This window comes from Puntigrus tetrazona, unplaced genomic scaffold (assembly GCF_018831695.1).
Source record: "Puntigrus tetrazona isolate hp1 unplaced genomic scaffold, ASM1883169v1 S000000001, whole genome shotgun sequence".
In the NCBI taxonomy this organism is placed as follows: Eukaryota; Metazoa; Chordata; class Actinopteri; order Cypriniformes; family Cyprinidae; genus Puntigrus; species Puntigrus tetrazona.
Window position 1 is genome coordinate 3,747,556 of NW_025047681.1, and position 26,995 is coordinate 3,774,550.

At 37.5% G+C, this 26,995-nt stretch overlaps 2 protein-coding genes across 8 annotated transcripts; both read left to right on the plus strand.

Annotated features, from left to right (window-relative positions):
* The first annotated feature begins 4,317 nt into the window (after positions 1-4,317).
* On the plus strand, positions 4,318-13,578 carry LOC122331544. 4 transcript variants are annotated; one of them, XM_043229056.1, is made up of 19 exons: positions 4,318-4,427; positions 4,786-5,130; positions 5,200-5,556; positions 6,291-6,392; positions 6,650-6,751; positions 6,905-6,997; positions 7,234-7,284; positions 7,482-7,616; positions 8,518-8,665; positions 9,074-9,151; positions 9,735-9,833; positions 9,923-10,006; positions 10,178-10,279; positions 10,370-10,468; positions 10,873-10,907; positions 11,424-11,598; positions 11,789-11,860; positions 12,359-12,462; positions 12,536-13,578. In XM_043229056.1, exons 1-11 carry the CDS (start codon positions 4,376-4,378, stop codon positions 9,751-9,753), a joined length of 1,482 nt encoding a protein of 493 aa, XP_043084991.1. In that variant the 5' UTR covers positions 4,318-4,375; the 3' UTR covers positions 9,754-9,833; positions 9,923-10,006; positions 10,178-10,279; positions 10,370-10,468; positions 10,873-10,907; positions 11,424-11,598; positions 11,789-11,860; positions 12,359-12,462; positions 12,536-13,578. The 4 variants fall into 4 exon arrangements, with proteins under 4 accessions (XP_043084991.1, XP_043084990.1, XP_043084992.1 ...); XM_043229055.1 differs by lacking the exon at positions 11,789-11,860 and having other exon boundaries at positions 12,328-12,462; XM_043229057.1 differs by lacking the exon at positions 11,789-11,860.
* A 1,330-nt stretch (positions 13,579-14,908) lies between these two features.
* LOC122331576 (RLA class II histocompatibility antigen, DP alpha-1 chain-like) lies at positions 14,909-26,546 on the plus strand. Of its 4 annotated transcripts, none has more exons than XM_043229121.1 (6): positions 14,930-15,027; positions 17,306-17,401; positions 17,670-17,750; positions 17,852-18,100; positions 24,987-25,271; positions 25,397-26,546. In XM_043229121.1, exons 1-6 carry the CDS (start codon positions 14,967-14,969, stop codon positions 25,522-25,524), a joined length of 900 nt encoding a protein of 299 aa, XP_043085056.1. In that variant the 5' UTR covers positions 14,930-14,966; the 3' UTR covers positions 25,525-26,546. The 4 variants fall into 4 exon arrangements, with proteins under 4 accessions (XP_043085060.1, XP_043085056.1, XP_043085058.1 ...); XM_043229122.1 differs by having other exon boundaries at positions 14,944-15,027; positions 17,302-17,401; XM_043229123.1 differs by lacking the exon at positions 17,306-17,401.
* The last annotated feature ends 449 nt before the right edge of the window (positions 26,547-26,995 follow it).

Below are 26,995 nucleotides of genomic sequence, written 5' to 3' on the forward strand. Positions count from 1 at the left end.
ATGTCGTGAGGCTTGATGTCACACTTTTTAATATTTCTTTTATGTTTGAGCTAATATCTGTAAAGACGCATTGACTATTAAAATGTTACTGAACTTTTACACCATTGTTGATATTTATTAATTGGATCATTCATCTTTTCTGTAGTAAACACTTTTACTGAGATTACATAGAGCAGCATACTTGAGAGGTTGTCATGACAACCAGATACTGTGAATTACATGAATACAAAAATAACTTCTGGATATATAGTGTTCTTACTGATATACATGCAGAAGACAACGGAGCGTCCAGCAGATGTCCTCATCTCAAAAAATATCTGTTTCCACACGAAACCACTAAATCAACAAAAAATGACATAGTACACACACCAGACCATTATAGGGAGCTGCAATTCTGTGACAGAGATACACAAAAAAACAGAGAAGAAGACTTGGACTATGACCATGAGCATTATGTATACAAACGAACATGAATCAATACATTTATTAATATCTGTGCGTTACTTAATAAAAAGACAATCGTCCAGTGTTTGTTCATGTAGGTAGCTTTTTCGGGACCCGTTGTTTTTAAATATCAATTTTTTTAACTTTCCAAAAACACTGGATCTTTCTCAGTCATTAATCATTAATCTAGCCAATCTTCACTCGACACCTAGGGACTCATTTATAAAGAGTGCTTAACGTGCTTGAAGGACTTAGACTTTTGAATTTTAAGTCTTCAAAAAACATATTTTGAGAAGGTAATTGAAAAGTACTTGAATTTTTAAAAGGCAGTATATAGAAAATTAATGAAACTCTAAAAATGAAACCTTTGCTCTGGGTTTGCATGTGGCCAAATATTACATCTTTAAATTTTGTTGAATGATTTAAATCTGCATACCTCTGGTTGGGAGGTCAGCTGGTTTGGATTTATCTTTACAGTGAGACCTTTGCAGGGTTGGTTAAAGACTGGATTTCAGATACTAGTTTGACACAAACTGTTTCCATTTATGAGCTAAACTGCAAATCCACTGCAGCAAAAAAACCCTGAACTTTATGAAGCTCCATATTCAGAGACTATAACAGACTGGTCTTTCTCCAACCACTGCTCCCATCAGCTCAAGACAAGGCAGTGATATCTTCTTTAGGGGTCTAAACATTGATTACCTTTCTGTAATCTGTTTCTTTTAGTTTGAAGGGGGTTAATAGTTGTTGTCGACTTTACTCACATCTCCTGCCTAATCCTGAGGGAACAAACCTGTGTGATAATACTCAACTTGAGTGGTTTGAGCATTCTTTCCTGGGGTTAATTCATAAGGTGGCGTAGTCAGATTTTCTTTGTGTCAATTTCTCCCCACCGCCCCAAAAACAAGGCCTCATATCCACATCTTCCATATTAATAAAGAATTATCCATCTTAATTCTCCATACCATACATGCGTTCCTGTCTCTTCTGTGAGCTCACTCACTGTTGTCTTCTATATCTCCTTCAATGCATCACAGTTGGTTGTCCACTTGCAAAGGTATGACAGCTGCAGACATAATCTCCTTTGCACTAGTAGTTATGGAAGGCATTTGAACATCACTTGCACTTGAGATGAAGGGGCTGGGAGACATGTCAAACACCAGCCTTGTCATTCATAGTAGAGACCTGCGGGACAGATTTTCAGTAGCTCCCGCCCGCCTCCCCAAGGTTTTCCCGCTCCCGCCCAACTCCCGCAACAATATAGATAATTTTGTCCCGCCCCGCCCGCAATATTCAAGTTTTGTCCCGCTCCCGCCCGCATGTAAACATTAAAACTGTGCACACATGACGCTTCAGACCTGAACTTCCAGACTTGTGGCTGCATATTTTGCTACATTTGTCGCAGCTCGCAAAGGGAAGGTGCTTTCATCTTCATACTATGAAAAACATTTCCAAATATCGGATTTCCCTTTGTTTGGCTTTGTAGTTCTGTATGTTCCTTTCTTTAATAATGAACTAATATCTGTAGCACTAAGCGTTGTCATACTCTTCAGACATTTTGCCTCGGTGTGGGTCTATGGTCTTTGTTCTTCTTAAGAACCATAATTTCGTTATTTTGAGTTGTTCTTGTTGCTTTTTGCAGCAGATAAATAATATTTTATTTCTTTTAACAATTTAATTTCAAGATAGGCATTTTTGAAGTCCCGCAAATAATTTTATTCTCCGCAACCCGCACACACGAGGACCTTACCGCCCGCATGCGTTCACATATCAAAGTCCCGCGCCGCACTGGGTTGCGTCGGGACATGTCGAGACCCACGGTACTCCAGCGGGATTGCAGGTCTCTAATTCATAGCACAGACAGCATATTTCTTGCATCTTCAAGAGAAATCACACTGCATTCCTGACACTCTCAGTAAGAGAAATCTACCAGAAAGCCTTCTAGATATCTGCTGTCAATATAATCTCATTTAGTCTAATTTTAACAGTATGCTGAGCAGATCTGGATTCAGATTAGGACCAGAATGTAAACTACTCTGAGTTTTGTTGTTACCTTGTCTTGGTCTAGAACATTTGAAGCATTTGAAGAGCATTTGTGGCCCTCCACCACATCTTCAACAATGCCCTGCTCAAGGCAATTACACACAACTTGACTGTATCTGTGATAAAAAAGTTGCAGTCTGACTGCAATTCTGTAAGTCTCTTCTTTGCAATGCTATAGTTATCTGGGAGTTCTGGTTTGTTAGATCTCCATGGAAGCTCCACTTCTTATCGACCATCTTTGTACTGAGTGACATGAATAACAAGTGAAGAGCATCATCCTCTTCAGTAATGCCAAGGAGACCTCTATTTGCCATTCTGAGACTGTCAGATTAATGAAGAAGGTAAAGGCAAAAGTTATCCAGAAATGGTTTTACATGTCCATGTTTAACATGTTTTACAACCCTACGATTTCTTCCTAGAATCAAATGGTTTGTTATTGGCTTATTTGGAAGGATCATGAATAATTATGTTGAGCTCTATTGAGATTGAGTTTAATGTCTTTAGAGGAACCATGTGCCAATCCTTTAATCAACACGATATGTTCCTAGCACTAATTACATGTGTATCATTTGTGGCTGTGACATGCAGACATGATCCTGAATCGATATTACTGTCCAAAAAATTTTACTTATCCCAATCCCTACCCTTAAACCTAAAGTTTATTTCTAAAATCAAAGTGAAATGATATCTGATTAACAAGGCGACCCTGAACATAAGCCTAAAGTAGAAATTTGCTGAACAAATATCCCTCAGTTCTGATTGGTTGATTGGAATGTTGTTCTAGAAAGGCTGGGCGATAAATCGATAACGATAATTATCCGAATTTCCTCAATATGATAATGAAATTCAATTAGTGTTCGATGTATTGTTTATGAGGCAAATGCGAAACGAAAGAGCACTAGTCTTTTGAAGCACGCCACTCTGACTGTTTATCTTGTCGGATGAAAGTTCAAACAGCGTGTGCGCCGTGAGCTACTAGGGAAGATGTGACTGTACAAATTTTCTATTCATTTCAATGACTTGTGGTGCACAAGGATGGTTTGTGCATTTGAAATGCTTGAACTCAGCAAAAATTCAAGAAAAACTTTACAGCACTGACAAACAGAAACACTGTTCACAACGATACAGTTAGAAGACATAACAGATCGCCATAATTTACCATAGATTTTTATTATAGTGACCATAACTGCACCATGGTATTGAGTCAGAAATGTTGGTATTCGTATCCAATTTTATTATATTATTAATGTAGACGTGGTAAATGCATTGAATGAGGAAAAATGGAATATAATTACAGTTGGCTATATTATTAATCTATAGCGTTTAGTTCGTTTATACTAAATGTACTGGTGTTTTAATTGTGATTTTAACTGTGATTATACTACATGTATGCTACTGTGAAGACCTATAAAAATTGATTGCTCACATTTTACAGATATTACAGATGTTTATAATGAACATAAATTTGCATCTGCATCCCAACAAAAGCTACTATCAAATGTGTATTTCTAAGAGACTAAAATGTTTTATTATTGATACTATCAGGCAGCACGCCAGTTTGTGATTTGACACAATATTACTCATTAGAACATGCAGAACTCATTAGAACATGCAGATAATTTTTTTATATTTGTAAACAATAAGGCCAAATCGATTACAAAATGCGTCACTGAGAACAATTGCTCTGTACAACCTCTGTCTTCACCCTTTATTTTTAGCTCGTTTTTGTTCTTTTAATCAGAGCTTGTTTTTCCGGTTTAGCTGGATTTCAACTGATCCTCATCTATTAAAAGGAAGTAAGGAAATAAAATCAGTCTCAGGAGCGTAAAAGCATGCTGGTCGCTCACTTACGGATCGTCACTTTATAATCCATAATTTCCAGCTGAACATGGGCCTGCTTATGTTTGCTTTTGTGGCTGTAATTCCAGTTTTATCTGAAGGTATGTAAATTATAACAGAAAATTTGTTCTGTTTTATGTTTTGAGCACTGCCTCATTTCAAGTTTATGGTTTGTTATAATCAGCAAATATTCAGAGCAAATTTAGATGACGCTCTCCTGCTTTATACGTTACAAGTCCAGTTAGCCTGTAGTGTTGCTAGATTTGACAATTTCTCAGACAGACTACCCCCAACTTGTTTTTCGAAGCTACTAGCAACGAATATAGCTATTTTAAACATTTATTTGCCATCCCTTGAACATAATAAAGGGCATGTTTTTTTTACAACCACACATAAAAGGTATCACAACAGCTAGCTTTTGGCGTGATTTTTCTTTCAGATTCTTTCTGTTTGTTTCAGCATTCACTCTGAAAGGTCCTTCTGGTCCTCTTGTCGCTCCTCTGGGATCTTCAGTGGTTTTGCCATGTTATGTTGATGAACGCTTACCAATGGAGGGTCTGAAGGTGGTATGGAGAAGAACAGATTCAGAGACTTTGGTTAATCTGTATCAGGATGGGGAGAGTCAAGCAGAGAAACAGCAGCAGGGTTATCATGGCAGAGCTCATTTCTTTACTGATCAGATTAACGATGGAAACTTCTCCCTCCATCTGGACAATCTGAGAGCTGGAGATGAAGGACGATACACATGTACAGTTCACAGCCGGCAGGAGTCTGGAGAGACCACGGTACTAATAAAAGATGTCGGTGAGTATGAACTCCTTTTAAAATATCTCAAAATGATACAGAGCTTTATTCTGCTATTTATAACCCCAGAGCGTTTGCTAGTAACCGGACAGATAAATCTGTATCCCGCATATGACCGCGAGGACGTCACTCTGAACTGCTCTGTAGACTCTCACATCGCACCTGAACACATTGAAGAGGTTTCATGGAAGAAAATGGATGAAGGTGGAGATATTCTAGTTCTGCTCCACCTAAACAATGAGACATTACAAGGTTCATCGGATGAGCAATACAGAGACAGAGTTGAGCTGTTCACTGCCGAAATCCCCAAAGGAAACTTGTCTCTCAGACTGAAGAGTGTCAGACCTAAGGATAAAGGAGTTTACATGTGTCATGTGTTCGCTGGAGAACTTTCAGCCAGCGCAACCGCAGAACTGGAGAGAAAAGGTCAGCAACTTGCACACAAAAACATACACTAATATTATCATTATTTTAAATATAGGACAATGCTCGGAAATTTCAGCCTGGCCAAAATAAGACTTCAAAATAAGTGTTGGAATATAAGCTGTTTTATCTAGGTAATGGGAAACGGGTAGCATGGTAATCAGTAACAGGAATGGGATTATGGGTAACGGAGTACTTGGGTGCGGGAGCCCACTTATGGTATGAAGGAGAAACCACAGAGGCCCGATTCATGACTATAATTAATATTTTTGTTATTATATAATAATATAATAATAATAATATTTTGATGGTCCCTTTAACGCATACGGTTTACTATAAGTATTGTTGCGCCTACATGTCTACTAACTCTCACTGTAGACCGGTAGGGTTAGGGTTAGAATAAGTCGACATCTATTTGGTTACTAATAGTCAGTAGAACAATCTTTTGGGAGATCATTACACCAGACCGTCTATTAATACTCTAATGACAGTTAGTAGGTGTGTAGGTGCAGAATTACTTATCGTGAACAGAATGCTCAAAAGGGACCATCAAAATGAAATGTTGCCCTAATGTTAGATTCCATTTGTGTGCTATGCATCTTTTTCTTTTTAGTCCATCATAATTATGTGTAAGGTGTTTTGATGGCGGCATAATTTCTTAAATAAACCACTACTGTTTATTGCCATATAATGTTTAACGCTTGTGTGTTTGGATTAGTAAATGTAACTCTTTACAGGTTTCTCTGTTTTACACATAATGGTGTTGATTGTCTGCATTTCTGCATCTGGATCTGCACTTCTGCTCTGCTGTCTGATCTATTACACGTCCCAAAAAACAGGTTAGTTCAAATTGCGTTTGTGTGTGTGTTTTACTGTAATAAATGTGAGGATCAAGAACAGGTTTACAGTCCACGCAAGCGTCATCACATACAGTTCAGAAACATTGCAATATAAAGGCTGAGTGTGTCTTTATATAACAGGAAGTACAGAGAAATCATGATGATTAGTATATTTTTATTTTATTCGGTCCAAATGAGAATACTAAAAAGTGAATAAACAAGATCTGTATTTACACTCATTTGTATCTGATATCCAGACCCTGGTGCATCCAGACATGTTAAGATTCTTGGGTTTCTTCATGCATTTATTCCAAATATTATGATGTTTGTGGCTTTTGTCCTCTGGGGGCTTACAGAAGGTGAGTGCATACGCAATAGAAAAAACAACATGAATCTAATTTGAGCTTAAATTTGATTTCAGTTACTCAGATGTGTGATAGATCAGTGTATTCCATCACTTTTATCTGGATATTCGTGAAAGTCTTTTTAAAAAAGATCTGAATGTGTTGCAGGTTTTCTGTATGAGACGGTCTCTTGCTGTGCAATTTATATTTTGAGGCCTCTGATGTTGATTTATTGCGCACCATTTTTAGAGAAAATGGCAGGTTTGTATTTTTAGTTTTAAGTTCTTGGCTATTAGCAAATACACTTTGAAGTGTGTGGGTGCACATTATGATTTTGACACTATATGGCTATGCGTTATCATATTAATTTAGTTCATTCTGAGATGTGTATAATTTCCTCAACATAAATGTGCAAACATATGTAAAGTGATTAAAGTATTTATTATTTTTGTAACCTAATATCTCATTATATAACTCAGCTCTGTTCTTTTTTTCAGATGTGGCTCTCGTCTCTGAATATGTAATTTTTATGATAGTTTATTGTTCAGGTTGGTTTAAAATCTACAATAATGGTAGCACAATATTTCTGGTGTGTAACATATGTGCAACAATCTAAAATAATATTCGATAAGCACATTATGTCTTCCTCAGTTTGAATGATTTATGTTAGTATGTCAGAACTCATATGTCTCCAGTGCAGCTTATTTAGGTTTGCTAATAGTTTTTCCACTGTTTTCTGCTTCAGTTATTTTCAGTCGTGCTTTTGAAATGTCTCAAATAGAACCGGATGGGAACCATGTATATATTAGAAGATTTAATTTCTGGGCAGTGTTTGTGTTTGGATTTATTATTCCATTCTTTGTCATCTACATTGTTTACAGTAAGTTTCCATCATTTTTCAATTGTAGACAGTTAATTAATTACGTTAGTCAACATTTTTCCTATATGCTGTGTTTGAGAGAAAACATGTTCAGGCTAGATAATGATTTGTAATAAACTATTTCTGGGCATCTCTATTTAACTGCTGGTCTCAAGATTATATTTCGTTATATTTTTGTTTGTAGTCCAAATCTGTAGACTAAACATGCTTTGGGAAAAATTATTTCTAATCTTTAATAATAATTAATGTGTGCGTGTGTGTATATATATATATATATATATATATATATATATATATATATATATATAGTATGCCATGCAAATTTGGAGGCTAAAACAGAGTTTTTTCATTTCCTGAAAAGCAGCGGTTTTGGACATACAAGATCTTCTACCGTTATTTAAAGGGTTGCTCCCCCCAAAATTGAACATTTTGTCATTAATTAGTTACCCCGTGTCATTTTCAAACCCATTAAAGATATTTTCGACGAAAACCAGCAGATAGCCTTTTCGTTAACTGGCTAAGCTAAACATGCTTCAATTAAAACACAAGGTTACTCTCATTGTAAACTTGTTGTCTAGCAAAAGAGTTCATTATAAACTTTTTACTCCACAATACCAGTCAAATGCTTCCTTTTATGATCTGATGTAGCTTTTTGTCACAGAACGAGGCAGAAAATGTTACATAGGCTGCTTTAATGAATAACAGTGATAAACAATACTTTGTTGCAGTCCAGTGTTTACAGTCTTTACTCAGTTACAGCGATAGCTCCGCTATGGGTTTTGCTACTTCTCTGGATATATGGCTTTTTCTGTATGTATGTATGTATGAAACCGACATCATGTGTTTGTAGTGCTAATGGCCAATTCGTCCTTTAATACAAAATGTGCTTTTAATTTTCTAGTATTGACTAAGGTGAAGAGGAATCCATGCCGCAGAGAGACGTGTAAATGCTTATGGGATAAAGTTGCAGATGTAGCTATTTTCAGCTATTTCGTTCTGCCTTTCTTACAATTCATCCTTACGCCCTTCACTTTGAAACTACGGAGACAGTTAGTGACCCTTTATCAAGTCTGTGCTTTCTTTTCTGTGGAATAAACAGACAACATACCAAAACGGCTGGGTTTCACAGACAAGGTTTAAGGCTAGTCTCAGATTAAATGCACAATTGAGCAATTTTAACTGAAAGCAACTTGCACGGACATATTTTAAAACATGTCAAAAAAAACATGGCTTAGTCTATGGTCATGTCTGTGAAACCAGACATATTTTGGAATAAAAAATAATTCAACTGGCAAGGAATCATTCATTCACAAAAACAAGTCTGTTGTACAAGTACATTAATACATTAAAGAAGTGTGATTAAAAATCTCTTTGAACACTTTAATTACTGAGCACTGGAAATACTTTTAATGTTTTTGTGATGAGATCTAAATATGTTAATGTTCTTCTGTTTTTAGATTTTCAGTTCGTATTGTTCCTAGTTTTCTATTTTCTGTCATTTTCCTGTCTGCGTGGCCTAAACAGACAGAAAAGCTGTAAGTATGCGATGAATTCATCTTTTATAGTTTTGTGTGATCAACAATCAACGAGAATCTCTTGTATCCGTCTAAATATGAATGTTTTAGCCCAGTCTAATATCAAATATATTTTATTATATATTTCATTTAATCTTTTCATTTCAGATAAATGCAGATCTTTCTATTCATTAAAAGAAATGTTTACTGTGCTGTTTTAAATGTTGATCATATTACATTTTTTTGAGCAGCAGATAGTGTATTAGTACGATTTCTGAAGGATCATGTGACACAGAAGACTGGACTAATGTTGAAAATGTAGCTTTGATCAGAGAAACCATTAAAAAAACAAAAAAACATTTTAAATAGTAAAACTATTTCATTGCTGCTTTTACCGTATTTTAAACAAATCAATGCGGTCTTGGTGAAATAGAAATATATTCTATAATGTAGAACCTATTATAAAATATATTATAAAAAGCATTAAGCTTTACTGATAATGTACACTTTATTTTTACTCACTTAGCTACACAGGGAACACTATTGTAAAGGTTTAGATTATTTTTATCGGTTTATTGAATGAAAGCATTTGCGTTCTTTTCAGGTTCAAATTTACTCGCTAATATCTTATGGATAATCTACATGTTTATAATAGCTGTTTTGGTGGTCTATTTTTGCGTAAGAGTGCTGATGAGGGATCGAGGTAAAGTACATGTATTTTACTTGTAAATGAGCTTTTCAATATAACATTTCACCTTTCACTGAAGTTATTAATAAAAAATCTGTCTTCAGATTGGAAAGGATGGCTCTGTATGATTATATTTCACAAAATACTGTGGATGAGCACAATCTACATTGACGTGAATAAAGATCTGGGTACAGTATTGATCATTAACTTTATATTATATTATCTTCGTCATTTTTAAATACATCTTGGGTGTATTGCCTGACTTCCGTGTGATATGACTGTTATGGTCAAGTGTTTGAATAACTAACCATATAGTTTTATTTGTTGTTATTATTATTTTAATTTTAAATCTCTTACAGATCTGACCCTCAGCGTGAAGAAAGTATTTCATGTGTTTGGATCAGTAGTTGTGGTTTTGCTGAGCGCTGTTACACTGATGACTGAACTAATACTGAATGCAGGTGAGCGGACGCCATCATATTTCTGCTTTTATATTTACCATTTACATTCTATTCATTATTCTAGTATAACATGCGTGTCCTTACCTTCAGTTAACGGAGAACGTGCAGTGGGAGATCTGAGAGTCGTTGTATTTTCATCTGAAAGCATCTTCACGTTTTTTCTGCTGATTTTCATCATGTTTGGACCTTGTAAGTACAACTGTGTTCATAGCAAATTCAAACCCAATTAATAACCTTTACGTTTAAATTTTCTTTGCAATGGATCATTTTAAACGCCATTGAAATGCATTGCTAAAATGCCACACGATGATCATGGCGCATTTGTATTAATCCGTTATCTGATTTGATTTTAAATGTATTTAATTCATGGCGAAAGTATTTTTATTTCTTTTAGTCAACATGCACGTTACGCTAAGTTTCTCTATTCACACAAACTCAACCGCATCAGTAGATTCCTTCACAGAGATCTGGATCTGATGATCAGCGTAATTCCTGACATGCATGAATACTCTGAATGCTCAATCTAGGAATCAGCCAATAAACAGTGCTTAAACCGACTAAAATATCTGTCCCTCTCACTGCTTTTAACACAGGGTTTTCTAACCTGAAGTGTTTGCAGTGCTGTCAGGTATGTGTTGTTTTAATCATTTCATCATAAATTCATCGTAAATATATTTACTTATGAACTAACAACATTCCATTTTACTATAATACATTTTTCAGCCTAAAATAAAATGGTATATATGCAATATTGCTGTGTGCGTGTGTGTGTGCACACCTGGTATTTATGATGTTATGGGGACCAAATTTCCCCATGAAGAAACAAGCTTATAAAACATACAGGATTTACATTTTGGAAAATCTAACAAAACGGTAGTTTCCTGTAATGGGTAGGTTTAGGTGAAAAACAGTAACACAAAGTCTGTACAGTATAAAAACATTAAACCTATGGGGAGTCCTCATAAAACATGAAAACACAATGTGTGTGTACGTGTGCATTTGGGAGAGTTAAATGCAGAGCACAAATTCGGAGTATGGTTCATCATACTTGACCACATATCACTTTATTTCACACCATGTTCATCATATCAAACAACTGTCCTGACTTTTTATTTTTAAAACCCCTTTCTTATTTCAAACACAGAACGCCAGTAAAACTCTAGACGATGAATCGGTTCAGAGAAAAGTGGAATCACATGAAATCAATTCTCTCCTAAAGAATGGAGATCCGGAGGCTGGTAGAAGTGATGTTACAGAAGAAACTCAGCCACAAACATAATCAACAATGAGAGAAAAAGAGTTAATGCCGGTACCTACAGGTATACTGTATGCTTCATGTAACCATGTGCCAAATTGAAAAATTCAATACAAAAGATCAATTTAACATAGAATTCGTTGGGTAAACCTAAAAAGCTATTCCGCTGTGGAAGAAAATTAAGTTATGTGCTAAGATTCTAAGAAAATTCTTAGAAATATGAGCATTTGGACATAGCTCTGCCCCTTTTCCAGGTGACTCAGCACAGAATGAAGAGTCACGGCGATAGCATCCTTTGTGGATCTGTTCGTGTTGTTTGCAAACTGGTAGGGGTCACAGTCAGAAAATCATTGTGTGATGTGCTGGATAATGTAGATCATGCAGTGACTAACCTGCATGACAACGTTGTGCACAGACTCCGTGACCTTGGCTTTCTGTGCAAAACAGGCCCTCAGTCCTCAGTGTCAGCTGATTCTGAAGGCTGGGGAACTGGACGCCGCAAGCGGTGTTCAAGGTTTATGCTGGTATGCTATCCTGGCTGACTTTGTCAAGCTGGTCTCCTAGCCTGACTGGCTAAGACCAGATTGATCAGGTACAGAAGTGATTCAAATCTCTCTAAAACAAGGCTACGATCAGGCTAGATGACCAGCTAAAACAAACCAACCAGATTAGACTGTTTTAGCTTTTTTGTTTGTAGTTGTTTGGCATACATCATATTTTTCCTTGCTTATAGAACTTTACTCTGCATTACCGGTTGACTATGTATCATCATTTACACATTTGTGATTTAAAGGTTGTTCACAGCAATCTCCTACATGCTTCAGATGTCGGAGGAGACACTGGATGAGCTGGACCTCAAGAAATACAACACATCAGATGAGGGGAGAAGAAGACTGATACCAGTTGTGATCAACTGCAGAAAAGCTCTGTGAGTTATTCATGTCTTACAACAAGGATTTTTTTCTAAATTTATTTAACATGAATGTTTTACTCTCTTTCAGCTTTGTTGCCTGTAATTTAAGTCCTCAGTGTTGTGAAATTGTAGCCTTGGCTCTACAATCATCAAACTGTGTCCTGAGAGAGCTAAATCTGAGTAACAATGACCTGCAGGATTCAGGATTGAAGCTGATTTCTGGCGGACTGAAGAGTCCAAGCTGTCAGCTGCAGATACTGAGGTCTGTAATAAGGAATCTTTCTGTAAGCAAAGGATATATGAGGTTTGTTATCTTGGATGCTTAGTACACAGTCTAATGAAGTTAAACGCTTTAGTACTTGTAGTTCATTATGATTGAGAATGATTCTGCAGAAAATTTCTTGCTGACAAGATTTTGAATTTTGTTTAAAAGATACTTATTCAACCACCTACTGAAGTTAAATTTTCTAAATTTCTGTCAAAATTTTTTTTTCATAGATACAGAAACAGACAAGTCAGATCTTTTTATGAGCTTTCACTTCATGAAATATGTAACTAGTTGACCTTTTAAGATAAACAATAACTTTTAACATAAAAGCATTGTTCCCGCACTATTCCCTCAGCAATGTATTGTTTTATGGTGCTCAAATCTCTTGCACCTTCTACCTTATTTAGTTTATCCTCAGATAAGGTAAAGTAAGTCGAGTCTGTGCTATCTCTCATAAGTATTCAATCATACTCACAAGACAGGTCACAGAAGACTTCTCCATGGTCTGTTCTGCTCATGTCTTGAAATCAGAGTCTTTTGGCAGGCCAGCGTATTGGTTAGCATAAGATATTGTTTTATTATACAGTATATAGGTTAAATACATTACAAATAAAATACTAATATAAAATAGAAATAAAAACAAAGTTGTATATAATCTGCGAGCTCGGTCGTTCGGAGGCATCGTGGCGCTGCTGTCTGGCATCGGAGAAGCGTGTCGCCGAGGTGCAGCTTTAACTTCTGGCTCACTTCTAAGTGCAGCCCTCCTTTACAGACTACAGATGCAAGTCGACACTTTTTTATCAAATAAAAGAATACAATATTCTGTGTGGTCTCTTCTTCTTGATAAATCAGTAACACATCACAATGTGCAAACTTACAAAATCAGAAAAACTTCCTGTATCACTCAAGATATCTATCTATATATATATATATATATATATATATATATATATATATATATATATATATATATATATGTGTGTGTGTGTGTGTGTAACACCATTCCAGCAGAGGGAGCCGTCACCAGAGTTGACTCGCCTCCACTCCCTCTGCGTTCATTTCCTGTTTGGCCAGCATTTAACCAGGATGGCTTCTACATGAAGTATTGCCAGCCTACCCTGCCTTACTGAGCGGTCCTCTGATTATTTCCTGTCTGCTTCATTGTGTATGATCTCTGCCTGTTTGTTCTCTCTGTTGTCTGGATTTGCTCCTTTGTTTTGTCTGCCGTTTTGGATTGCCTGGCTGTGTACTGACCCACTGCCTGCTTATCTACTACGCCTACGGACTGCCCTCTAACTTGGTAACCGATCTGACTGCCTTACATTGCCAACCATTTGCTTGACCCTGATTCCTGTTTATGGTATTTATCAAATAAACCCTGCAAATGGATTCAAACGTTGCCTCCTTGCCTTCATTACTATATATATATATATATATATATATAACACATTTGGCAAAAATTTGAAAGCTTTAGAGTTAAAGATTAAAGAATAGTTTTTGTTTATGATCTCCTCAGATGACATTATTTCCCTCACCAATGTAACATGCTGTTTTTGCAAGGTCCCATGAAAAGGTTTCAGCTTTTATTTTTTCTTTTACACCCTGAAAAAAGGTATTGCAGGTTATTCAATCAATCAATCAATCATTTTTTTTTTATATATAGCGCTTTTAACAACACAGGTTGCATCAAAGCACTGTACAGTATAAAGCAGAAGAGTACAATGACAGGGATGTATAATGACGAGAGTGACCAATTTGTTATTAAATGCAGAGACGGTCTCTGTAATTCTGTATTCATCTTCTATCACTTTTAGTCAGCTTTGATGAAACTCCTCTCAGCTAGTGCGTCTTTTCAAATTGAAGGTAGTCTTGTCACCTTACCTTAATATAGCGCAATACTAGTATACTCCTGAATAGTAGTAGTAAAACAAAATTATATCATATAATGGTTATATTGAAAATGCAGAATGTTATTGTGCTTTGATGCAACCTGTGTTGTTAAAAGCGCTATATAAATAAAAATGATTGATTGATTGTAAAAGATATAGATACTATACTGTTAATGCAACATAAGATTAGCTAGCAGCCTAACAGCTCAGGAAAAACTTGAAATTCTTCCTAGATACTGTGATTTCATAGTGTATGTCAAGCTCTGAGTGGCTCATGCAAAAGCTATAAGAAGGTGTATTCCTGGCTTTTTTCTCCTCAGGTTAATATTCCTCTGATGTTTCTTTAACTCTCATATAACAAGATGGAGCTGTACATAATCATTCTCACACTTTCCATTGTTCTCTCAACTGATGCACACTTATGTAAGTATTATTGCTTGGTGTTTTCTTTCATATTTAAATATAAGATTTTAGTGGACTATAAATAAAAGTACTTTACACAAGCAAATGGTTATTTTCTAAATTTAGTACAAAAATTTCCAATCATGTAATGAGATCATTTTACTTTATCAGCAAAACAAAATGAAATGATTTTTCTACATTTTAGTAATTACAACAATCAGATGAGTTATTTTTGCATGTAATTGGGTTGCCTTTCTCTTTTAGTGTTTTGCGGTTTCAGTGGAAATTAGAAATATGTGTTTAGAAGTAGGCTAATTAAGAACATACCATGTATAACCGAGTATTATAGGCTAACATGGAGATTACCATTAATATTATCAGCTCTTTTTTTTTGTAATACTGTTAACTTTGTAAAACTTCATACAGTAAACTCAGTACTATTTATTGATCACATGCATAAATGGGAGCCCCAAAATGGGAACCCCTGATACTTCAGAAAAAAACTATGAGAATTTGTTTGAAAAATTTGCAAAAATGTATCCATATCCATACAGATCACATTCAGGTTTTATCTGCGCTCTTTCTCTCCATTCATGTCTGCCTAGAAGCTTTGTTGGATCCTTACAACATATTGCATAGGCTCTCTTTTCCTTATGCATGAGTGAGAGAGAATTTCTTCTAGGCACTTTAGTGAACTTCCAAAAGAGCTTAAATAAGCAAAATACTGTATAAAAGAGCAGTTTTACTACCGGCTATAGTAGATCACACAATTTAGAGCATTGGTCTCAAAATAAATTCCTGGAGGGCCACAGCTCTGCACAGTTTAGCTCCTTGATCCAGCTGATCAAGGTCTTTGGGATTATTAGATGCTTTCATGCAGGTGTGATCTGGAGCTCTGCAGAGCTGTGGCTCTTCAGGAATTGAATTTGAGACCACCGGTCTAGAGCCTCTACCAGGTGGCTAGTTGCTTTCATTATGTGGTGTTCCTTTTGGGGTGATCTTGAAAGTGACTAAGTAATGAACATGCAAGTGTTTCATGATGAGAGAAAAAACAGAACTATTTCTGCTGTGCCCAGTGCGCACTTTGCACATAAACCTGGATAACATAGAGAACTTTAAAAGATCTAACTAGCTTTGTCTGCTTCAGAGGTCAGCAGAAGGCTTGGATATGTAAAAACAAAGAACATCCCTCTCTATCGTGGATGCCATTCAGCAGTGTATTTTGTCCTTTAAAGCTTTCACAATTAAGGTTTGAAGGCCTAAGGTTGTTTATGACGAGTGTTGTTGTTCCAAACGAATAGCAAATCTCCTAAGAAAATTTAAAACCTAAAGTCATAAGTTTAAGATCAGAATGTTATCAGGCCTAGGTATAGATTTTCCTGCTTGCCTGCTGATTTATTAGAAGCAATCAGTTCTATAAACTGATGTAAAAATATATGTTAATTTATGTTAATGATGTTTATATTACACTGATCAAAGTGCAACTGGCAACTCACACAACTGTTCTCATGACCGAGCCAGAAGGGGCCTAATACTCCTAATACCCCGCTCTCCGTGACCTTTGTAAAGACGGGGGGCCAGGAACAGCCAAAAGGGAGGACTTTGTACTGCAAACCAATCCTGGGGCATTTGGTAATGTGCTTCTGTGTGAGCATCTTGAATGAAACTGAGTAAAACACCACTGAACCTGGGAGGCTGGCAAGTGATCTGAATCATGTAGCTGAGTCGAATTGTCCAGATAAGCCACCACAATGGGTTAGTTAGTGACATCCACGCAATGCAAATAGCACCAATGGAGTCACCAAAGAATAATGGCATAGAAATAACTTTTTCTTTATTAATCCTCTAGTTAACGGACATTTCTATTCCAAGTGTACCACACATGGAGCTTTTAACATTCTTTCAATGTTAAAAAAACAATAGGCTACAGTGAAAATGCTTTCAATGCAATGCAATTCAAATTCAAAATGACGGTCATTTTAAAACTGCACACTAAATATACCTGTACAATCTTAAACAGTTACATTTTTCTGTTTTATTTAATGCATTATGTAATTTTCTGTTGTTTTTTTATTAGTGTTACTGTATAATGTTTGCATTTTTCTGTGCAGTGAAAGCTCATGTCACCTTGTCAAATTCCTTGTTTGTGTAAACATACTTGGTAATAAAGCCCTTTCTGACTTCTGACGGTATAAAACCAGTGGACTATTAACAATAAGTGTTTTGTGAAATCAATGAACAGCAGCTTTTAGTCTGTCACTACGCTACTTTTCCATAATTTTTTTCTCTTTAAAGACAGGCTTGTTTAACTGTTGCACTTGCATCTATTGCTGCATTTCATCTACTATGCCACCTCACAATCACCAAAACAGAACTGAACAATGTACAGAACTTGGTAAGCTAGTCCCATCCTGAGGATATATTCCTAAGGCCCACAGTCTTACTATTCTCATTAAAGAGAAAAAAATGGTATGAAAGATGCAGAATGTGAATGGAAATTGATTTAACTGAAAAATAGTGCGTTTGTCAGTTCTGAGGTGGAAAAAACTATTCTGAGCTAAGGGGAAAAAGAGAATGAAATTGTTTTTCCTTTTTAGAATTGTGAGAATAAAGTCAGAATTTTTTAAATGTAAGATTATTATTTTTTTATTATTTTAATCCAGGGCTCATCCATAAACTGCCACCTGAAAACTGTCACCACCCCCATGAATTACATGGTCCTTGTTCATGGATGACAAGCTCTTGTAATACCTGGAGAACATAATCAATACAATACATGCTAAAAAAAGTAAATGAAGTGCATAAATGTTGTTGTATTGTTAAACATATTGTGTTTTTTTATCAGCTATCCAACATGAAGCTTACCAGCTTTCAGTATGCTCTAATTCAGAAGAAGAGTTTTTTATTGGATATGATGAAGATGAGACATGGCATGCCAACTTTAATCTCAAGACAGGAATACTGACAATACCGATTTTTTCTGGACCTATGGCATTTGCTGAATTTTATGAACGTGGTCTTTCAGAGGTGGCATTTTGCAAAAGCAACTTACACATGTTCATTGCAGATTTGGAGAACCCACCACCAGAAATAGGTAAGACATGCAAAATTGTTGTGAAATTGCACATTTTAAAATGAGCATCAATACTACTGGTGTATTAAACATGATATTGGTAACACTTGTTCCCCTTTTTAAAGTCTGCGTGAACCAAAGGTTGCAACTGATTTTACTGACATCTGAGAGAAACAGGATAATAAATGAGGAAAACAGAGAACATAGGATGTTTTTTTATAATGTATGGCTGTAGTTAAGTAGGCATTTCATTCAGACAGTTGGAGGGGAGCTGCTGATCTATTTAACTTAAAAAAGTGCAAAAAGCAGTGTAGTGAAAACAATGATTTTGTAACTTGTTTTTGTTTAGTTGGACGAGAAAAAAAAACCTTTTTATTTAATATTTAATATTAGTTGAATAAACCTGTAATGTCTAAAAGAGAAGTTATGAATGATGTGTTTTTACTCATAAATCTATATTTGTCTACTCTCCACTACGATCAGCGGTGGATGAAAGCAAAACTAAAGTAAAAGTACAGATATCTTACCAGACGATTACAGCTATCCACCCTGCTGGTGATGGAAAGGCATGAACAAGTTTCTCCATGTCTTTATCTCGTCATTATGCTTCTCTGTCATTGTATTATTCTATTTTATACTGTTCAGCGCTTTAATACAATCTGTATTGTTAAAAGCACTATATAGATAAATAAAAGTGATTACAAATAAAACATCTAATTTTCACAATGTTTTTGAGATGATAGTATGCTGATGTAGTTGATTTCTGCCTTGACATGATTACTGAAACTGAGGTCTGTCTCCAGAATCACCCAAAGATTTCTGACTTGATTTTTAGTTGTTTGACCCCTAGAGTCAAGGTATGCATTGACCTCAACATCTTTGTTTCCAAATGAACTGACCTAAGTTTTGTCCTTGTTTAACTAAATAAAATTCTGGCACATCTAGCTTTTAATTTTTCAATGTATTGGCAGAGAGAGTAAACAGGGCTATAGTCATTTGGAGATAAGGCAAGGTAAATCTGGATATCATGGAGATGTCACGTCAGATATGGCCAAAGAATTGGGATCTCTCTTTGAGAGACTAACCTCCTTCGAGGGTATTTAAAATGAGCCAGTGAACATTGGCATGCGCTAATCGCATCCAGTTGCCGCCGACCACAGCATGAGTATAAATGAGCAGCGGGTGCAGCACATATTCAGGTTTTTGCTGAGGAGCCGAGCCAGTGACCCGGCCCCTCAGCGATCCCAAAGTCGATAACATTTGTACGAAATTATAAAACATAGTAAACACGCAATCAGATTAGAGTGTCCTTTAATCCATCACGACCATTGGCTTGTGACACCATCACATGACTTCATCAGAGGTCCTGAGTTTCCTCGTTGTGTCTTCAAAACAGTAAAGACCATCTTTGTCTTCAGGGAATGAGGATTACATATTTAACAGAGACGTTCCCTTTCAGTCAGTCACTCCAAGTCACGTTGGATATGACAGAGGAATTGGGATCTTCCCATTCAGTGAGACTAGAACACTGGGGAACGTCCCACGTTCTAGTAAACAGGGACGTGTGGAAGTTCAGCCTTCCCGTAGGAGGTCTTGGAATGTATTCTCATATGGACAGTATTTCAGTGCATATGGAAAATTGAACCCTCTTAGGGTTGCAGAAGGTCTACCGGGAAAACACAAGGCTCTGAGGCTATACTGTGGAAATACAAACATGAAGTCCTCTGGGGTACTTTACATGGCTCCCAGCCCTCTACCGGTTTTCACGGATTCATCGAGTGAGGGCCTGGCAGGAATGGAGGAGCTTGACAGGGTCTACTGTATGGACACTCTGGAGCAGTTAACAAGGTGACATGAAACCGGGCTTCTTAGTGCTTCTACTTGTTTGAGGTGAGAACACAGGAGGATACCGGTTCCACACAAAGACTATAAAATCTAGCAAATGTGTCAGGGGTCGCCCAGCTCGCAGCTCTACAGATATCTGCCAGGTATCTACATATATCTGCGAGGTGCCACAAGCTAACACTCAGGACAATGCCACACTACTTGTTGATTGGGCCCAAATTCTAGGCACGCAGGTCCCCTACTCTCTTGATGGAGGCCAATGAGAACAGGAGCAGAGTTTTCATTGATAGGCCCCCCTCAGGAACCTGATGATTAGGTCATGCTTATCCACAGACCTCCCATCTATGGGGTCATGATTTGCAGCAGTCACAACCACATAGACTTTAAGGGTGGAGGGAAACAGCCTTTGCTCCAACCCTTGCTGCAAGAAAGTCAGCACAACTCTGATCAGGCAATCCTGGGGGCCTTCTCAGGGAGAAGAACACTACTCAACAAACAGGCTCCAATTCAAAGCACTCTTGCTTCTGAAGTGATGGTGTCAATTACACCTTGAGGTAGGTCCCTGAGAGCCTCCACTTCCTGTCCAGAGACCAGACATAGAGTTTCCACAGGTCTGGACGTGGGTGTAACAAGGGGTCAGAAGATCCTTTCTCAGAGGAATCGTCCAAGGAGGGGCTGTCTTGAGGAGCATGAGTTCTGGGAACTAGGTCCAGGTGGGCCAGTAGGGTGCCACTAGCAGGATCTGCTCCTCATCCTCGCTGATCTTGCACAGTATCTGTGCAAGAAGGCTCACTGGGAAGAATGCATGGCTGTGTGCCAGTGCATTCGTGCTGAGCTTTTCCTTGGTCAGGGAAAAAAAAACAGGTTTCTGGAGAGGCAAACAGGGATACCTGAGCAGTTCCAAAATGCTCCCAAATCAGCTCAACCGTTTGGGGATGGAGTCTCCACTCTCCGGGGAGTGCAGCTCTTCAGCTGCCTGGTTGCACACGCCTGGAATATAAATGGCACGAAGCAACCTCAGATGCTTCTGACTCCAGGAGGAGGAGGTGGCGGGTGAGTTGTCCCTGTGTTCGCACAACTGAGCTAGCTTGAGCCAGTCATCCAGGTAGTTGAGAACACAAACACCCTGTTCTCTCAGTGGAGCGAGGGCAGCCTCTGCAATGTTCAAAACATGGAAGTATGCGTTCTTTAGGTGGATTGCTGCAAACCAATCCTGGGGATGGACGCAATGAATATGCATTTCTGCATCAAAATCTTGAATGGGAGCTTGTAAAGTACTCAGTTTAAGACTTGCAGATCCAGGATTGATCGTAACTCACCTCCTTTCTTGTGCACTATGCAGTAAGGGCTGTAAAACCCCGTCCTCATTTCGGCTGGAGGGACTGGCTCTATTATGCAAAGTGGGACCTCCAAATACCCCCATGCTTCACCACCATCAAGGGTGGTGGCAGACAAGCATAGCCACCATTTCTAAATCCGTATGCCTGGTAGACACAGAACGTGTCACGCTTAGCTCTGAAGCAAAAAGATGAATATATGCTGCACCCGCTGCTCATTTATACTCATATTGTGTTCAGGGGCAGCTGGATGCAATTAGCACATGCCAATGTTCATTGGCTCATTTTAATATACTCAACGTAGATTGGTCTCGCGAAGAAAGATCCCAGTTCGTCGGTTATATCCGACGTGACTCAGAGTGACCGACCGAAAGGGAACTAAGATCTAGTAGTACCAGCACTGGTATTTTGCCAGAATCACAATTAAAGTGAATGTCATTTATTATTTTTAATGAGTGCTGTCTCTGACTGGCCATTGTGATATTTGGACATGCCCTGATATTTGTGCTTTTTTCAGCTACTTATAACTTTATTGACCAACATGTTGTTTTTTTGTAATCAGCACAAACTGTGCTACAATAATGTGTAAACAAGATGAATGTACATGTATGCATTTTTTTTTATGTGTGTTTAGTACGTTTTGAGAAATTAAAAGTAGCTGAAATAAGGCCACAAAACCCATACTGAATAGTTCTGCATAAGACTTAGTCTTGTAGGCTAGAATGAATGAAAATTAATGTGAAAATGATTGAACAGAAAACAATATATTGATTTAAATTGAAAAAGAATGTGAGTAGATTAAAAAAATCAGGGGAGAAGAGTAGAAGATGGCTTTCATCATCCCTACTGGCCACTACGAGTGTCGTGTATACTCCCGGAACCTGGCCAACCAGTGGCAACATGTGGTGTAGGTCCTGATAAAATTAAGACAGCACCACCTTTCCCTTAAACAGAAAAGGTGTGAATTTCATTGCCTCGTGGGACAGTTCCTCGGTTACTTCATTGGCCGCGATGGGATTCAGATGGATAAAGAGAAGGTGGTGACTGTCAGGAAGTTGCCTTGACCCCTGTCAGTGAAGAAGTTCAGCAACTTCTATTACCGGTTCATTAAGGATTATAGTCTGCCCCTCTGATTTCCCTCCTGCCAAGTCCCAAGTTCCAGCAACCGTAAACCTTCAAAACTATTTAAGACTGCCTCCTGCAAAGCCCCTATTCTTTGCCACCCAGGTCCCATTCGTAGTCGAAGTGAATGCCTCCACCATGGGGGTGGGGGCCTTGCTTTCCCAAGTGTATGATTAGCCTCCTAATCTCCAACCTTGTGCTTATTATTATAAGAAGCTGTCCCCGGTGAAGCAGAATTACGACATTGTAAACCAGACACTTGTGGCCATCAAGATGGCTTTAGAGGAGTGGCGGCATTAGCTGGAGGAAGCCCAACATCCTTTTGTGGTGACAACAGAACCACAAGAATCTCCTGACTTCATTAGGTACATCCGAGTTTGCTCAGTCTGTGCCATGTTTAAAAGCCCTTGTCATCTTCCCTTGGCAAGCTTGTTCCACTTCCAGTCCCTAACCGAACTTGGTCCCATTTGGGTGTGGACTTCCTCACTGACCTTTTTGATATTGACAGTTACACACATGTCTTGGTAGTTGTTCGAAAGCCTGTAAATTTTTCGCCTTGCTGAACTGCCCACTGCCTAAGACACTGCTGAACATCTATTTACCAATGTGTTCAGGAATTTTAGAATCCCCAAAGACATTGTCTGACAGTTCATCTCTCATGTCTGGAATGCATTTTTCCAGCTCCTAGGAGCTTGTTCTCTGGTTTGCACCCTCAGACTAACAGCCAGACTGAGCAAAAGATCCAGGAACTGTATCCAGCTGGAGCTGCTTCCCCCTGTGGGCAGAGTATGCACAGAGCTCCCTCAAGCTGAATTCCACTGGCCTCACCCTGTTCCATTACATACTCTGCTACCAGCCACCGCTTTTCCACTGGTTAGGAGAGCCTTCCGAGGTTCCAGCTGTCGACTACTGGTTCTGAGGGAGTGAGAGCATGTGGGACTCAGCTCACATTCACCTCCAGCATTTGCAGAGGCTCAGTGCTCTAAAGTGCCCACCTACTAACCTTCTTGGATCTTGTATGGTTGTCAGCCCATGATTTGTGTGGAGGAACTAGAGTGGATTCCACGTGTGCTCTCATGTCCTGGTTCCTTTTGTTCCTGCAAAGGAATACCCCAGTTACTGCTCCAGATAATCATTACATGCATTCCAACGTCCCTGGGACGAGTCTCAAAAAAAAAAACACACACACATATATATATATATATATATATATATATATATATATATATATATATATATATATATATATATATATATATATATATATATTGTATATATATATATATATACACATCTTTAAAAAGGAGATGCGCAGCTTCTCAAACAGTTCTACTTTATAAAATCAAAGTTAGTTGTCACAGGAGAACTGGCCCCAACTGAGTCTGGTTTCTCCCAAGATTTTTTTTCTCCATTCTATATGCATGGGGTTTTGTTTCCTTGCCGCTGTCGCCTCTGGCTTGCTTGGTTGGGGACAATTAACTTCTAGTGATTTAACGTCGAATTGATTACAGAGACCATCTCTGCATTTAATAAGAAATTGGTCACTCTCGTCATTATACATCCCTGTCATTATACATCCCTGTCATTATACTCTTCTACTTTATACTGTACAGTGCTTTGATGCAACCTGTGTTGTTAAAAGCGCTATATAAATAAAAATGATTGATTGATTGATTGGGGCTGTTTCATTAAGGACTGTTGCACTGAAGCTGTCTAATAGCCAATTTTCATTTAAAATTGGATTTTTTTTTAGTGAGCGAATGTTTAAAAATACAAGATGGCATTATTTTGTGTCTCTACAGCAATCTTAGTTTGATGAATAATAGGCCGCAGGTTAGATGGGTCAGCTCTGCTTGATCATTATTTTCCTTTTACAAAAAAAAAAAAAGTACATTTAACAAACAAAAAATGCTTTTTCTACAAAAAAATATTTAAAAGAAATATAATTTTTTCTATTACACACAAAACTCAACTATTTTACATCCGATACAGTAGGACATGCTATTTTGGTAGAAGGTGGGAAAAAATATGACACCCATGAGCTAAAATATGGACTTGTAATTCTGATAAACTGTTGGCCACAGGCCAGGCTTGGGCCTGAGCATCTAGGGCCAGGGCCAGGCTAGGGCCTAAGTTTGAGACCCATGCAGAACTCTAAAGTGTTTTATGTTTTCTCTATGTCACTTTTTGTATAACTCTGTCATTGATACAAGCTTTGTTGTAATGTCATTGTAGGAAATAATTGTTTTCGCTAAACTTTTAAAGAGTGATGCTAGAGGTGTCTCATGTCTCATAAAACATTAAATGTCAATATGTGGAAAGAAGTGAAGAGCAAAGATATGAATATGTTTGATGATACAAGAGATAACTTAATTTAGTCTGGTTTCTGAACGCAGACACTGAAGCATGTATACACACAGAGGATTGAGGAAATTTCCAATTTGAATAGAATTTTTGTAAACAGAATGGATAACATCTTAAGTGAACGTAAACAGTAGAGAGAATATGTATCAATGCATTGCATCCATGCATTTTGTTTTAAATTTTTGAAAAAGTGAAAACCGTTACCTTTTTTTAATATATTTGTTTATTTGTATCTGTAGAAGCTCCATTGACATCCATCTATCCAAAGGATGATGTACAGCTGGGTGTTGAGAATACCCTTATCTGTTATGCGACTGGCTTCTATCCTCCATCTGTCAGAGTCTCTTGGAATAAGAATAATATCAATGTGACAGAGGGCATGAGATTAAGCCAGTACCGTCCAAAGAAAGATGGAACTTTTAACATCTTTTCTACTCTTAAATTTATGCCTGCTGAGGGAGATGTTTACAGCTGCACAGTGAAACTTGCAGACCTCAATGTCCAAACCCAGACCAAAATATGGGGTGAGTGTGAATTTCAAACAGAATCAATAAACAGATATCTGTACTTTTTTTTATATATGTGTGCATGTGTCAGCAGATTTCATCATATAAATGCACTCTCATATGCATGTTTTTTTATCCCTCAGATGTTGATGTTGAGGTTGCCTTCCCAAGTGTTGGTCCAGTCGTGTTCTGTGGAGTGGCTGTTACTGTGGGAGTGGTGGGAATTGTTGCTGGAATTGTCTGTTTTATTAAAGGAAAAAACTACACCTGACTGTTGAGCTTTTAAAATACCAATTAATTGTATTGGAATTGGGCTTTGAAAACAATGCAATAGTTCACTTGTGTGCCATTAATTAATTAATCAGTTATAATAATCATCACAACCTTCATTTCAAAATTATCCAACTTGGTGGTACAGAACCAGGGCCCTCATTTATCAATAGTGCGTGAGCGTAAGAACAGTTTCACGGAAATTGTTTCTCAACCCTGGTCCTGGGCCCCCCCCACCAGTGCACATAATTTACTCAACTGTTCTTCTCCCAAGTTACGTCTTCCTAAATTTTGGAGAGTACTGCAATGCAACGTAAATCTTTAGATGTTTCAAAACCAGCAGGCCCTGATGGGCCCTAAATTGAAACCTTATTTTTTAAAGCTAGCAGTTGATTTCATTGCCCCTCCTCCAACTTGTATGTTTTACCTTTCTCTTGTTTTAAATGAAATTCCACTTATATGGAATTCAGCTTTTGGTCCCTCCGTTTAAATGTTGATATCCTACACAGCTAAAAAATTACCTGCTTTTTTCGAATTGCCTGAAAACCACCTCATGCGAGCATAAACATTTTTGTGATATTTGAGGTTTCTGCGAAATTGTCACATATTTTGAATTCACAATTTTAATTTGCGCAGTTTGATTTGCGCAATAACGTGGCTATTGTCTCATCTTTGTGTGTCTCTGTGTTGTGAGCTGATCAGCATTAACTATGGATCATTAGCAGGGCTATATAAGATCTGTTAATACTACGTTTTGTTATTGCACTCTTGAGTTCTCAGCGGATCCTGCGATCCTGTTACTTGCTTGTCCGAGCTAGATTTTCTGCTGCTTGGATTATTGGCTGCCCATAGCTGGCTACCTGTGCTGCAGATCGGTGCACAAGCTCTGTTTCCGTCACCCTTCGGATTTTAATTGGCTCTTTCACAGTTACTTACAACTTACTTTTAATGTTGTTCAGTGTAACCTATTCAATCTAATATCTTGTTTTAAATGCTGATAAAATAAAATCTATTAAAAATCAATAGTCCCTAATGATCTTCTTTCTATTACAACCTCTAATGATTTGAAAACTGATGTAGCAAATCAGCTCATTAAGAGTTCTAGCTAGTCACACCTGCACTTCATCAGCCAATGACCACGATCACTACATAAGCACACACCACAGTTCAGTCAGTGTCTGGGCTTGTATGCATGAATTGGACTCGCTCCCTTGTGCCTATAAATTACTGACGAAAGGCTACAAAGATCTCCCTAGTCTTCTCTGTAAAAATAATGATTCTGTAAGAATAATGAAAATAAAAAATGATTTGTGTTAAAAATAGGAACTGTGCTCAGTATTGCTGTGATTCCAGTCAATGAATCACAATATTTACTTCAAAACGATGTGAAATCATTATACTTACTCATTAATAGAAAATAACATTGTTTTGTGACCGAAAGCTTGTATGTGAGGGAATGACAATTCCATTAA

Coding starts and splice junctions, on each gene's coding strand:
- LOC122331544 (XM_043229056.1), top strand. CDS start 4,376: ATGGGCCTGCTTATGTTTGCTTTTGTGGCTGTAATTCCAGTTTTATCT. Junction 6,998..7,233: donor ATTTTTAGAGAAAATGGCAG/GTTTGTATTTTT, acceptor TCTTTTTTTCAG/ATGTGGCTCTCGTCTCTGAA. Junction 7,617..8,517: donor TGTCATCTACATTGTTTACA/GTAAGTTTCCAT, acceptor TTAATTTTCTAG/TATTGACTAAGGTGAAGAGG.
- LOC122331576 (XM_043229121.1), top strand. CDS start 14,967: ATGGAGCTGTACATAATCATTCTCACACTTTCCATTGTTCTCTCAACT. Junction 18,101..24,986: donor GAACCCACCACCAGAAATAG/GTAAGACATGCA, acceptor TTGTATCTGTAG/AAGCTCCATTGACATCCATC. Junction 25,272..25,396: donor AACCCAGACCAAAATATGGG/GTGAGTGTGAAT, acceptor TTTATCCCTCAG/ATGTTGATGTTGAGGTTGCC.